General features: G+C 33.6%; 1 protein-coding gene across 11 annotated transcripts; it reads right to left on the reverse strand.

Moving 5' to 3' along the window:
• Positions 1 to 2741: 2741 nt before the first annotated feature.
• LOC112801108 (superoxide dismutase [Fe] 3, chloroplastic) lies at positions 2742 to 11293 on the reverse strand. 11 transcript variants are annotated; one of them, XM_025843661.3, is made up of 10 exons: positions 10873 to 11293; positions 10119 to 10305; positions 9295 to 9436; positions 7590 to 7667; positions 7098 to 7289; positions 4568 to 4739; positions 3460 to 3533; positions 3356 to 3382; positions 3207 to 3230; positions 2742 to 3130 (listed from the first exon to the last, which is right to left on the reverse strand). In XM_025843661.3, exons 3-10 carry the CDS (start codon positions 9385 to 9387, stop codon positions 3005 to 3007), a joined length of 786 nt encoding a protein of 261 aa, XP_025699446.1. In that variant the 5' UTR covers positions 9388 to 9436; positions 10119 to 10305; positions 10873 to 11293; the 3' UTR covers positions 2742 to 3004. The 11 variants fall into 11 exon arrangements, with proteins under 11 accessions (XP_025699446.1, XP_072093134.1, XP_025699447.1 ...); XM_072237033.1 differs by having other exon boundaries at positions 10119 to 10389; positions 10873 to 11292; XM_025843662.3 differs by having other exon boundaries at positions 9295 to 9401; positions 10873 to 11291.
• Between the last annotated feature and the right edge of the window lie 2205 nt (positions 11294 to 13498).

A 13498-nucleotide genomic window follows, 5' to 3' on the forward strand; every position in this document is an offset into this window, starting at 1 on the left:
ACTTAGCAGCCATTTTCTTGTAGTGTTTCTCCAAGTCCTTTCTGTTGAGTGAACAACACTTCATTTCAAAGTATTCTTGAGAATTCCTCTTCTGAATGATTGTAATGTCTCCTAGGAATTCTTGGTGTATTATTCCTAGAAACTGTGAAGAGGTACCATTGATGAGTTGGAGTCTTTCATACTCAGACAGGTTATTCACCCATTCTCGGAGGTTGCCAGTCATCCGATTTATGAAGTCTGCAAGGACTTGGCTGCTTGTAAGGTTTGGATTGGCCATGGTGGTTTCAATCCAAGCACTGAATTCATTTAACCTTTCTCTGTACCTTGCTGGTTGAATATCATCAAAGGTGAACCATTTGTTAGAAGTTTTAACTTCAAAGGACCCTGTCTATGTATGGCTAGATGAAGCTGTTAGTTCATCTCTTTCAGAAGTTATTTCTTCCTCTTCTTCTTCTACAGGATTGACCATGGCTATTGCTGAAAGATCTGCTTTGTAGTCTTCTTCAGACCAATCATCTGTCCCTTCACTGGTTTCAGTAGTCTCCTCCTCAGATTCTTCATTAGTTTCTGTGCTATGTGCTTGATTATCCAAGGAGATCATATTAATTAATCGTCCTGGAGTAGGCGACCCTTCTTTGATGCCTTTATCTTCTATAGGAACATTTTCTTCTCTGAAAAATTCCCTGGTTTCCAAGGAGGATGAGGCTTGGGTTGATGAGAGGATTGAGACTGTGATGAATAACTCCGTCCTTGGGGAGAGATGGATTTTTTGGTGTTTGCTTGTCTGGCTAAATGATAAGTGGATTTGAAAATGGAGTCATAATCTGGAGTTTCTGGTGGTGAATATGTTGGGGAAAACAAAACAGGTGAATATGAAGGATATGGTTTAGGATACATGGATAATGGGTCTATGGCCAGTGCTTGAGGTACAACTGCTTTGCTTTTGTCCATCTCAATTTGGCAGAGTTGAGCTTTGACTTGTTCTAGTTCTCTATTTTTTTGTGGAATTCTGGACCAAAGTACCTACTGTCAATATAGGTCTTGAGTTCTTGGTCAAGTTGAAAAGCTTGCGTAGATAGCCGATCTTTGAGATCAGCAACCTGTTCTGCCATGGAGCCTATTTGTGCTGAAAGACCTTCAGTTTTTTCCACAAGAGTGCCGAGTGTATGATCAATTCGGAGTAAGACCTTATTTTGGCTGACTGCATTGTCTGTATGCCAGTTAAGTACTTCCTCTTGAGGGGTTGTTGCTTGATGTCCATGTGGAGTAATTCCTTGAGGAATCACATAAGGTCTTCTGGTGATTTTCTTTTCATCAGTCTGGGTCACCAGAGGTGGGAATTCTTCTTCATAAGGTCTGAGAGTGGCAATGTATGGGACAGTATTGACTAGTTCATAGAGATGATCCATAGAGCCTTTTCTGGACAATCTTGTCTTTTTGAGCATAGGTTTCCTTTTGATCATTGGAGCTGTTTCAGCATCGTCAGGAGGCTCAGGTATTTTAAAGGAGCAAGGAGTTGGAAGTAACTTCTTCTTCTTTTTCTTTTTCTTCTGTCTTCTCACATATTCTTCCTCATCAGTGTCACTCCATTGGTTAACACAATCACAATCAGAGTTACACATAGAGGGATCAACATCCCATATAAAGTGGCCATTTATATGAGAAACATAAACAGGTTTTCCGTTCTCATAAAAATGTACTGGTGGATCATGTTGGTTGTGAGTTGTTTGCACCTGAACAAGAGAGATCATGTTAATTCTTCTGAAAGATGGTCCTCGCAGTGAGGTTTGCTTGGTTATTCCGGGTCTCTGAAAAACAGTGGTCACCGTCCCATCACTATTATGAGTAATAGTTGGTGGTGTTGTAGTATGAACATCAACCTGTTCTTTAGGGAAAGCTTTCTCATAATCAGTAATCCATTCCAATGGAATAATAGAAGAGAGTTCATCAGTGGTGATCATTCTTGGAATGTTTACAATTGCTGGTCCTCTTGCATTATCTGTGAACATGAATAATGCTTCTCCTGTAGTGTTTGGGAGATTGAGATCAAGAGCATGATCTTGAACTCTATAGAGAACTTGATGATGTAAGGTGGCTTGTTCAGCATTTGAGTCCTGAATTACTCCAACCAGCTGTATCTGGATCTTTAGTCCTTGACATATCGTGGGATCTGAGAGTCTCATGGTGAAGAGTGAGAATCAGCCTAACTGCTCCTAGATGTAAATGAGTGTAGCCCTGGTTCAGGTAACTTTGGATGAGTTCTGGAGGAATCTCCAAGGTTATGTACTGTTCAGCAGTAGTGGCTTTTAGACCACACTGTTGTAGGTGGGAGGATTGGATGACTTTTTTGGGAGGAGGAGAAGGATTTCTGTGGATGAGATGGCGGATGGAGGTGAGAATTGATTTCTTTTGCCTTTGGTAGAAAGAATATGGACTTATGAGAAGATATTCAGTGGCTAGAGTTCGGGAGTCTTCTGGAACATAAGTAAATTCTACTAGTTGGTCAATTTTGTTGCCAAAGATTTTCTTTAAACTAGTGAGTAATCGGTCTATGAAAACATTCAAACACGTGTTAATTATAACTAATTTCAACTACTCAGATTTTTTGTTAATATACAAAATTAACTCTTCATAATTCATATTATAAACACAAATTAGTTACAGGGTGGCGTACTTATAATGATAGTTAAGTGCCAAAACAATAAAGTGGTTGGATGAACAAATTCATGATCGTGCAGCAATTTAAGAAAAAAGATGGCCAGCGACCAGGTTAAGTATTTACTCTTTTATATATATATGTAGAAGATATTACATGCATACAAATAGAATGGTAGCCTAAACCCTTTTATACTGTTCTAAGTCACATATACCCCGATATGTCAAGTTGTCATTAATCGTAGACTTAAAATTGCAAAAATCGACAACTGGGAAAAAACACACGGGGCGATCATCAACACGGTGAATCCCCTGCAGTGAGGATCACATATGCCACCATTTCAGCAGTTCATGCAACAGGGATTTTAGGCTCCCCTAAATTCACAAAAGCCTCTGCCCGTGTCAAGTGCATTGATGCAGCATCCCAAGATACAAGGTGGTCAAGAAATACATTCACATACCTTGCCCTGTCATTCTGTCCAAAAAGTCGCATCAGAATTGTTCAGTTAATATTCTCCTGGAAACTAAGTGATAATCCATGATGAACATACCTTATAATCCAGATAATAAGCATGCTGTACAAAAGGGAAGAAAGTATTTTCAGTTAGTAATGATAAACATAAAGGTTCCTGCGATGTAATTGTATGTACATCCTCATGACCACAAGTTTTGTTGTGATAGAGAGAAAGAGAGATTATACCTCCCACAAATCCAAGTTGATAATTGGCTGCATCATAAAAATATTATCAGTTCCAATGACAATAATAAATCAACCAATTTGGAGGAATGTGGAAATTAGCTTACTATGTGATCCCACACAATTGGACAAATGGCATTTGCAGTTTTCACTATGGCTAGTCGTCTTTCTTCTCGCTTCACTAAAACAATCAAATGTGAATATTAGCAATAACCATCGACATTATTAGAACAAATATCTGGAAAAGAATTGTATCAACAGAATAGGAAAAAGACAACTGATAAAAGATTAAATCAACGGTTCACAAACAACCTTGACAATTTTTAAGCACAGGAGGATGATAATGGAATCCTAATGACATTACGTTTATGGAAGAGGATATTGAATAAAATATCTATAAAGTGCAATGTGAAGTCAATTAATCATCTAATTGATAAAAAAAAATTTAGGATTTCTAAATTCAGATTTCTGTTTTATCATATACCTAATGCATATTATTAGGGCATTATTCTTTGCATACATGGGCTCACATCAATAGGACTACATTATTTGACCTAGCAATACATATTAGGCTGATCTTTTCCTATTATCTATAATCATATTTGGTGAATCTTTCACCTTTGTTTATTCCTTAATCCTAAAATTATAAATATTCGATAGTTTAAGATAATATACTTGAACATAGTTCTATCAAACACATCATCCAAACAATTGTTCCATATTTGAACTGGGAATGAGGAAAGTTTAGCTCTGCCTCAGGAATAATAAACAAAAGTATTCTACATAATGGCAATGAGGGTTTAAGAACCACACCAGTAAAACAATTTGAACATCTTACTTTTTGAAAAAATTGATTTACTTTGATAATGTTAGACTGGAATCAGAAATATTTCTTTTTTTATTCTTTTTATTAAAAAAAAAATACGCGCCCGCAGGGGGGACAAAAAGTACTCAAGAAATGTGTTTATTGACTAAGGATCTTGATTAGCATGATCAAAGAGACCCCTAACTCTCCAAAATATCACTGATCCTAGCTGAACTAATCCTTTTTTTCTCTTTATTTACTGTCAACTGAAATCTTCTAGAAAACCTTTGTGTCCTTCCATAGCCACACATGTATTATAGGGGAACTCCAATGGTTATATACACATATTAAGATCATTTATGAATTCTGTGCAACCAACATATTATTTTTTAAGCATTGAGTAGACTTACAAACTAGCCAAACCCAGCCAGAACCAAATAGTGTGAGGGAAGCTTCTACAAACTTGTCTCTAAAGTTTGTAAATGATCCGAAATCTTTTTCAATCTGTTGAAGAAGACCTAGCTCGGGCATATCACCCCCATCTGGTCGCATACACTCCCAGAAGAAGTTATGATTCCAAACCTGAGCGGGAAAGGGGCACAATTAATTACCTGACACAGCTATGATGTGTGTTTTTCTGTTTAAATAAAAAAAGCATTTACAGTCACAATTGCAACTTCTTCATTATTATCAATCATATGAACAAACAAGATTAGCTTAATCATACAGATAGGACTGACAACTTATTTGTTGCCACAAAAAGAAAATGGTTCAAGAACAAGAACAAGAATGATTATTAAGTGTCTGCTTGGTTTGCATATTTTGGCTTAAATATGTTTTTGGTCCCTCACTCCCTCCTAAGTTGTTAGGATTTTTTTTCCCGGTATCATTTTGTCCCTCTTTTTCAATGTGAGGTTGTCTTTGTTGTATTAGTCCGTCGATTATCTGGTGTAATTTACAAAGACTGAATGAAAATCCTTAAAATCTTATATAGATCAAGACAAAATATTTAATATTTGAAGTACTATATGTATATTCCAAAATATCTATAAAAAAAACTTAAATATGGACTAGACACAGATTTGAGAAAACGACTCAGACATGGAATAATGCCCCCACCAAAACCATTAATGTAACATCCTAAATTTTTTTAACCATGTTAATCATCCCATTTTGTAATGTTTGGCATGATAATAAACAAATTAGAAGTCATAAGGTAGTCTATTGATAAACTTGGGGAAAAATAAGAAATATCACAACATAAAATTTTAATAAATAAAAGTAGATATTTAAAATTAAAAGTTATTATAAAAGTTTAATGATCATTAATAAACACAAGCTTAAGATGCAAAAGAAATTCAAAATCCATAAGATCATTTATAAGTTTAATTATTCAATAATTAATTCGTTATTAATTAATTAAATTCATGGCAAAAACCTAGATGATGCACATGAAAACTAACTTCCCTAATTTAAAATTTGAAAGTATGACAACACAAACTTAAGTAAATTCTTAACCGGCAATAATAACTCTACAAATATAGTCATAACTCATTCCATATTTATCGAATTTAAATGATCTTTGACACTATGAGAAGATGAGAACAATTCCTTCATTCTTTCAGATCACCACAAGATCAATTTTGAATTATGTTAGGGAGACAAAATAGTAGCAAGTTTAGAGTAGGAAATCACGCTATAACCAACCAACCTGACAAATGATCAGTTATAAATATCTCCAACTACAGATACATTTGACTTGGTTTAAGGGTCATTTTAAAGCTAACTTGATTATCTATAATTTATTTCCTATTTCCAAATATAGAGAACACTACAGAGCTTGCAAAGTGACACTCTAGAAGAAAGACTTCACCTAAACCCGAATTAGATTTTTCATAACCCAATTTGAACACACCTGGAACATTTGAACCTTTTCCGACTCGTTCTAATCTTCTTTTTATAGAAAATCCCTAGGCTATCTATCTCTTGTATCTCTGGTTATCTTTTCAATATGTCATTCGCGTACTTTCGCCTTATGCCCTTGTCTCTTCCCACCTCCTCACTCTCATGTTATACTGTCCTTCACTAAACTGAAAGGATTTCCACCCATAGATTCTTGAAGAAAGGACCCTCATTGAACTCTAAGTCATACACTAACTATGGAAATCAGAAAGATGGAGATTTCTTTTGGCGGCAAAGTCAACTAGGTCTCGGAGATCTGCTTTTTGGAGCATGAAGCAAAAATTATCTTTTGATCACATTTGAGCCATATCTCGCAACCTTGATATTTATAGCCAACCCCACATAAAAGACATTTATTTGTAGGCTCAACTTTTGCAGTGTTATCATTATGCATACCCTAAGTTTCAAATACCAGTAATAATCCTAATGATCATGACCGTAGTTATTTTCAAAATGGCTTTCAAGAAGATAAAAGAAAGGGGAAAAAATGTTAATTACCCACTATTTTTTGTAAACTATTTTCTATAAATATAGTTAAATTCCGCAAACTTAAATGCTAACCACTAACATAATCCAAGCACAACTTAAGCCTGGTTTGGAAATATTAGGGTGTTACAATTAATGTCCTAATTCTTCTTTTAACCATAATTGTCATGTTTTGTGTTTAACCTACAGCAGTATATATCTTAACATGCTATTGTACCGAAAATCTTAAGTTCTTTGTGGAGACATATACATCATCCCAGTGTTGAAGAATGAAGAATGAAGTCCCTTTATGACCTATGTAGCTCCAAAATGAAACTTTCGGTGTTTCTGAAAGTGCTAGTAAATTACTCAGGGATGCTCCCATTTGTATATGTAGTATATTATCATAGCTACTTCGTATTAGATCTTTTTAATTTCCTTAAATTTCTTTCCTTTTTATGGATAAATATAAGTTAAGGGAATTTTTTGGAGTAAATGACACCTAATCAGTACCTCAGCAGCATTGTTGAATTCAGGTAAGGGATTGCCATTGTTGTACGTCACTTTGACTAGTTCATCCAAGGTGTACCCATATAGTATATCATCCTTCTCCAGCTGTTTGTTCAAACCTTCTATAAAATTATGATGATGTTCTCCCCAATGCATGTCAATTGTCCTCTTACTCATATACGGCTCTAGTGCATCCTATAAGAGCATGAAGCAGTGCAAAAGTATAAGACAAACAAACAAAACTTGGAAAAAATACAAGTTCAAGAATCAAATTTGTAATTTGAAATGAAGAAAAATGTTTTAAAAGCTTCCAGTTTCTAAGAGCCGCAAAGGTTTCTGGGATTTTTAATTCTTTTTCATGTAAATTATGAGATCTTCATTATTGTATAATATGTGGCGAAATTCTAGTTTTTAGTTTTTTGGTAAATGTTGCACCAAAATCCTATTTATCTTCATATAGAAACATGAAATCCAGTAACTAAGTGATTCACTTACATGTTCATAAGGAGGGGTCCTCAAGCCATAAAATGCAATCACTTTCGAAGATCTTGAAGAGACTTGACACCTCTTTTTCTGCTTAAATACAATTGAAAAGGAAGATATCAGCACAAATCGGTAAGGAAGTTGCCTTACTGAAGAGGCTCTTCATGTGGAATCAGGAATGACATGAAATCAATTTCATTAATACAAAATAAGTATTTGGCAATTGCCAATACCTATTTAGCTTGCCCAAGTATACAATATTCGTAAGCCTTCACTAACAATTCATAGTTTTCTATCCTAAGGAATGATATTACCCAATAGTGTCTACAAGTTATTATCAACCTATCCCATTTCACACAAGAAAATATAGAGATTTGAAGAAACATAGTCGACAAGCAGCCAAAAATAATACAAAGCCACACAAAAAAGTCATATTTACATGAATTCCATGACTGGAAACCAAACAATATCAACAGAAAGTATGCAGTAAGTCCTACTTGGCAAGACTTTGTATAAGATGAATTTAGGCCTTGGGTGATTCTGTTGATTATGTTTCTTGTTTGAGAGTTGCATTTTTTAGACTCTCTAGGCGATTCCACAGGCTTCAGAAGAAATCCTACCAAAGTTTACAAGGATAAGAAAAATATATGGTTTTTTGGTTTATCTACCGTTAAAATTATGTAGGAAGTGTACTATTTTTCCATTATTAGGTTTTCTATTGGGTTTTATTAATGAAGGTTATATAATAAGACACAAACTAGATAAAACTGACTTCATTTTATTATAAATTGGTTGGTGCTTGGTAATTTAATTTCTTTCACTTGTTTCTTTAGTCTTTGTATTTAAAGGCTTTTCTTGTGTAGCTTGTAAGTTTGCTTCATTCATTTTGAATGTCAAGTGTCAACCACTTATTCAAAAAATAAAACGGAGAGACTAAACTACCATTTTGGTCCCCAAAAGCTTCAGTTCTTTCCAAAATGGACCCAGAAAGAAGGAAATGACATCTTGGCCCCTCAAGGATCATCTCTATCGAACAAAATGCACCAAATATGAAGAGACATGCTCTAAAAAGGCTCTAAAGATCAAATTCCGACAGAATTTTTCAAGTTTACTTAGAAAGAAAAATGATATATTTCGATTCTCCAAATTTGATGATTTTACGTTAAGTTGATTTAATTTTACAATTTCTATTATGTGAATGGCAAAACATTTAAAATGAAATTTAAAAAGGGTACAAAAATCGAATTTTAGTATTTTACCTCAATTTTTCTATATATACCTTTTAAATAATTATGCAAATGTTTTTACAAAAATTGGATCAAATGCATGAATTGGTTAGGAAAAAATAGTACATTATGTAAAATTAAGATCATCTTTGGAGGGTCAAAATGGCATTTTTTTTTTCAGAGACTATTTTGTCAAAAAATGAATCTTTTGGGGGAACACAAAATGGTAGTTTCTTAACCTTCTATTTTTGTAGAAAATAATTAATAGTTTAAGCATGTTCATGTGGATAATCTGAAACACCTTTTCAATCAAAGGTGAATATGGTTCATGTGGTGTAACTTCAAACATCGATCAAACGAGAAATATGCTACCTGAAACTAGATGTTGACAATTAATGTGTGAACACATGCTACACTGGGTGATTAAAGTAATTTTAAAGGGAGAAATTAATAATATGGATGACAATAAAGTATTAGCCCAAGAAATTTACCATGTGAAGCTTCGGAATCTTGAACTTTGTAGATAAGCCTGTAGAAGTGAGATGACAAGTAGTATGCAGAGGGCTGAAGTAACAAGAACTCATTGCTACTTTGTTGCCTAGCAATTTACACACACAGCATATCAATATGGTTCTGCCCAAGGTTGCAAGAACCAAATCGGTCAGTGAACTAGTCAAGTGACTGGTTCAAAGGTTCAATGGTGTAACCATGTGAACTGTCATCGAACCAATTTAATTAAATATAAAATAAAACTCTTTAAAATATATCAATATTAATTTCTAGATATCTAAATTCAATGATTCAATAACAATAAAATTCAAAATTTCACATTCCCAAGTAATATTTTGTCTATTTCATTCCTAAAATTTCACATTCAAGTTCATCCCATCAAAGTTCTTAACTAAACGCACATAACTTAAAAGATCACTAATTAATGTTAAATAACAAAAAAAAAGCAAAACAGGGCCTCTTCTAATTAATGATAAACCACACACTACACAGTCATGGGAGTTTCTTGTATTGCACAGGAGGAATGGCATGAACACAGCATGGCAGAAAGGGAGATATGGTGAAAAATTGGAAATAGAATCATATATCTGTAAACAGAATAGCCAACAAAATCAGAACCACATTCATTAACAAAAACAACAGCCACCAACATCAAAAAATCAAAATCAAATTCATGGGGAAAAAATAGAATTTTAAAATATGAAAAATTACATTATCAGAAACTAATTATTAATTAGCATGAAATCAAATTAATGAAGTAAAATGCCAAAATCCAAGCAGAAAAGGAGAGAGCAGTGAATCTTACCAGGGACAGGGGAGAAATGGCCGGAGAGGTGAGAGATGCTGGCGAAGAGAAGAGCAGAGATGCGGAGTAGCAATGCAGGACGGCGACGGTGCAGGAGTTGAACGGAGCAGCGAAGTTGGCAAAGGAAAAGGGAGAAGATGAAGTCACAGAAGTGCAGCAACCTAAGGTTGGGACTTGGGTCTGGGTACTGGATAACAACCAAGAGTAATTACCAAGGTTGCGAGAACCGAACCGATCAATAAACCGGTAAATCACTGGTTAAACAGTTCACCTGTTCAACCGGAGTTCAATCGGAATTCAACCGGTTTAATTAAATATCACAGCGCTTACCAAAAAAAATTAACTCAGCTTACAAACTTTCATCACAGTGCTTACAAAACTACTCAGCAAACAAAATTAACTCAGCAAACAAAAAATTTATGAATAGAATTAAGTCAATTAATTAAGCAACAGAATTATCACAGTGCTTATGAACAAATATGAACAAAATTATGAACAGCAAACAAAAATTTTATGAACAAAATTAACAAACTACACAGCATTTAATATTATCATTGTTTATGAATAAATATGAACAAAATTATGAACAGCAAACAGACATTTTATGAACAAAAATCACAAATTACACGGCATTCAATATTATCAGTGCATATGAACAAGTATGAATAAAAAAATGAACAAAATTATGAACAGCAAAGTGACTGTTTAACAAACTACACAACATTCAATGTTCTCAATTTATCACAGTACTCACCGGCTGCGAGGAGGAAGGGCAGTGGCAAAAACACAACGGCGACACAGAGAGAGAGAGAGAGAGCTCGAACAGAGGAGACGGCCAACGAGCTTCCAAACGACGGCGAGGGAGCTTCCTACGACGGCGACGGAGCTTCTACGGTAACGGTGGAGGCTGCGTGGGTGTGGGGAGCTGCGAGGGCTGATGCGGGGGCTGCGTGGCTGCAGTGGCGGCAGAGACTGCGGTGGCTGGGGGCGGCGGGCTGCAGGGCTAGGTGGCTGGGGGTTAGGTTTAGTTGATGCTGTATTGCTGTGTAGTTTCAGAGAGGAGAGGATAGTTGATGCTGAGTGAGTGGGTGTGGCTGTGTTAGTTTCCTTCTTTAGTTTTAGGGTTTTGCCGTTTTGTTTTGTTTTTTTTCTAAAGCCCAAAACGGCACTTTGGGGAGGATTACCGAACCCGAAGACCTTTTAAAAACTGGCCGGTTTTACTGGTTCATCGATTAACCACCGATTCAACAAAAGATTTTCGAGTCCAATCGGACCAGTCTAATGATCGGTTCTCAATTAATTAGGTTGAACCGAGTTTGATTTTTAGAACAATAGTAATTACCCAAAAATCTTCATCTAGTGTTTTTTGGTACGACAACAGAATTAGATTTTGACCATAGTTTTTTTCATTAGATTTTGTAATATTATTTAAATGAAATTATATATATTAAATATTTATATATCTATAATCTTCTTATATAATAAATCATGCAAAATTAGTTTTTCTATTTTATAGTTTAGCTAAAAAAAATTATTATAAAATATTAAAATAGTATAAAATTATTTGTTTATATTATTAGTGTTTCATAATTATATTTCATTTAGTAAAATTATTATAGTTTGAATTACATAATTATTTAAGCCGTGATGATTATTTCATTGCATATTATTATATTTTAGGGTTATGTTATGTGTACACCAAAATCAGTCACCAAAATCAGACATTAGTATAAAATATATTTTAGAATATAAATTCACATTAAAAATAAATTAAATCACATATGTATTTATACACAAATATATTAGTAACTGATTTTAATGACTAATTTTAATGTATAAATAATATTTTCTTATATTTTAATATTATTATACCATGATAATTATTACGTTATATATATATTATCAACTAATATTAATGCACATTTAAGCGGTGGTTATATTTAGTACTTCAATAATTATTTCATTCCTTATATATAATATTATTGTGTTATTATATATAAATCGTGATCAATTTCTTATACTAGAATACTTTTATTTTTTATATGCATTCTTGTATTATTATATTTTTCATCTCAAATTTTTTGAATGAAAAAAAATAAGAATAAATTATATTTTCGTAATTTGTTCTAGTTTATTACTAAATAGAATATAAAAACACAAAATTTTATGTCTCTGTCCATCAATATCTTGTCCTATTATGTTCTTAGTGTCTTGTCCTATTATGTTCTTAATGTCTTGTCCTATCCTGTTTTCAGAAATAAACGCAGCCTTGTTGACCGTGTCTAATAAAAAATTAAGGGCAATTTATCTAAATAAAATGGTTGGAAAAAATCTTTACTCAAATGCAATAATTGAAATTTCTTTACTTGCATGTTCTGATTCATTATTATGTAAACCGTGATAAGTTACCATGTTTTACTTTTTACACATAAACCGTGACAGGTAAGCACGGTTTATAAAAAAAATAACGGTTGTTAATTTTTAACTAACAAATAAATACATTTATATTAGTACAATAAATCGAATAAATATAATTAATCATATGAGTATAATAATACGAATACATACAATTTTATAAATCATTAATTTAAATTATATCTATTTAAAATTTAAATTACAAACTAATACAAATTTTATAATTTAAAAATCTAATTATTTAAATAAAATTAAATTGATTAAAAATAAAAATATACTAATACAATTTAAATCGTATTAAAACGTAAACAAGTTTGCTGAGTCCATAAACAAATTTTACGTAAATAAATAAGTTTAGTTGATATAATAGGTGAATTTTGTATTTATATTACTCCACGCATAAACTGTGATAACTTAAGGAATCTTATGATCACATAGACTACTCATAAACCGTGGGAACCTAGCACGATTTCCACCCACGTTATTCATGCATAATCCGTACTTACTTGGACTTCAGATTCTACTTGGACTTCAGATTTTGCTTGACAATAAAAATTGGGTTGGGCTTCCTATTGGATTTTGGGTTGGGTTTATGATGGGATTTGGGATTCTCAAGATCACCTATGGATTTGGGGTTGATAGGATTTGTGGTGGAGGTGTTAGCAGTAGACTTGTTTGGGATGGAATTTAGCGTATTAGGAATTGGGTTTGCAAATGGATTGTTTGGGATGGGGATCGAAGTAGGAGGAATTGGGTTTGCATTTGATTTGTCATCTGAAATTTCATTTAAGGTATTCTTAAGGTTGTTCCTGTTAGTCTTCAAGTCACCATCAAAAATCTCTTGTGCTTCATAATCTAGATAGAGAACAGCTTTTTTCCCCTCTAACAGTTCAGGTGTAGAAACTTATGTTCGAAATAAACATCGATTACTCCATCATTCCTCTGTGCATGGAAGCACATCTCCC

The sequence above is a fragment of the Arachis hypogaea genome, chromosome 5 (genome assembly GCF_003086295.3).
Source record: "Arachis hypogaea cultivar Tifrunner chromosome 5, arahy.Tifrunner.gnm2.J5K5, whole genome shotgun sequence".
Taxonomy (NCBI): Eukaryota; Viridiplantae; Streptophyta; class Magnoliopsida; order Fabales; family Fabaceae; genus Arachis; species Arachis hypogaea.

Bases quoted from the DNA above. Each gene is read 5' to 3' on its own strand.
- LOC112801108 (XM_025843659.3), bottom strand. From the start codon at position 9,387: ATGAGTTCTTGTTACTTCAGCCCTCTGCATACTACTTGTCATCTCACT. The intron at 7,671-9,294 runs GTAAATTTCTTG...ATTGTATTTAAG, and splicing joins AGATTCCGAAGCTTCACATG to CAGAAAAAGAGGTGTCAAGT. The intron at 3,231-3,355 runs GTATAATCTCTC...CCTTTTGTACAG, and splicing joins TCAACTTGGATTTGTGGGAG to CATGCTTATTATCTGGATTA.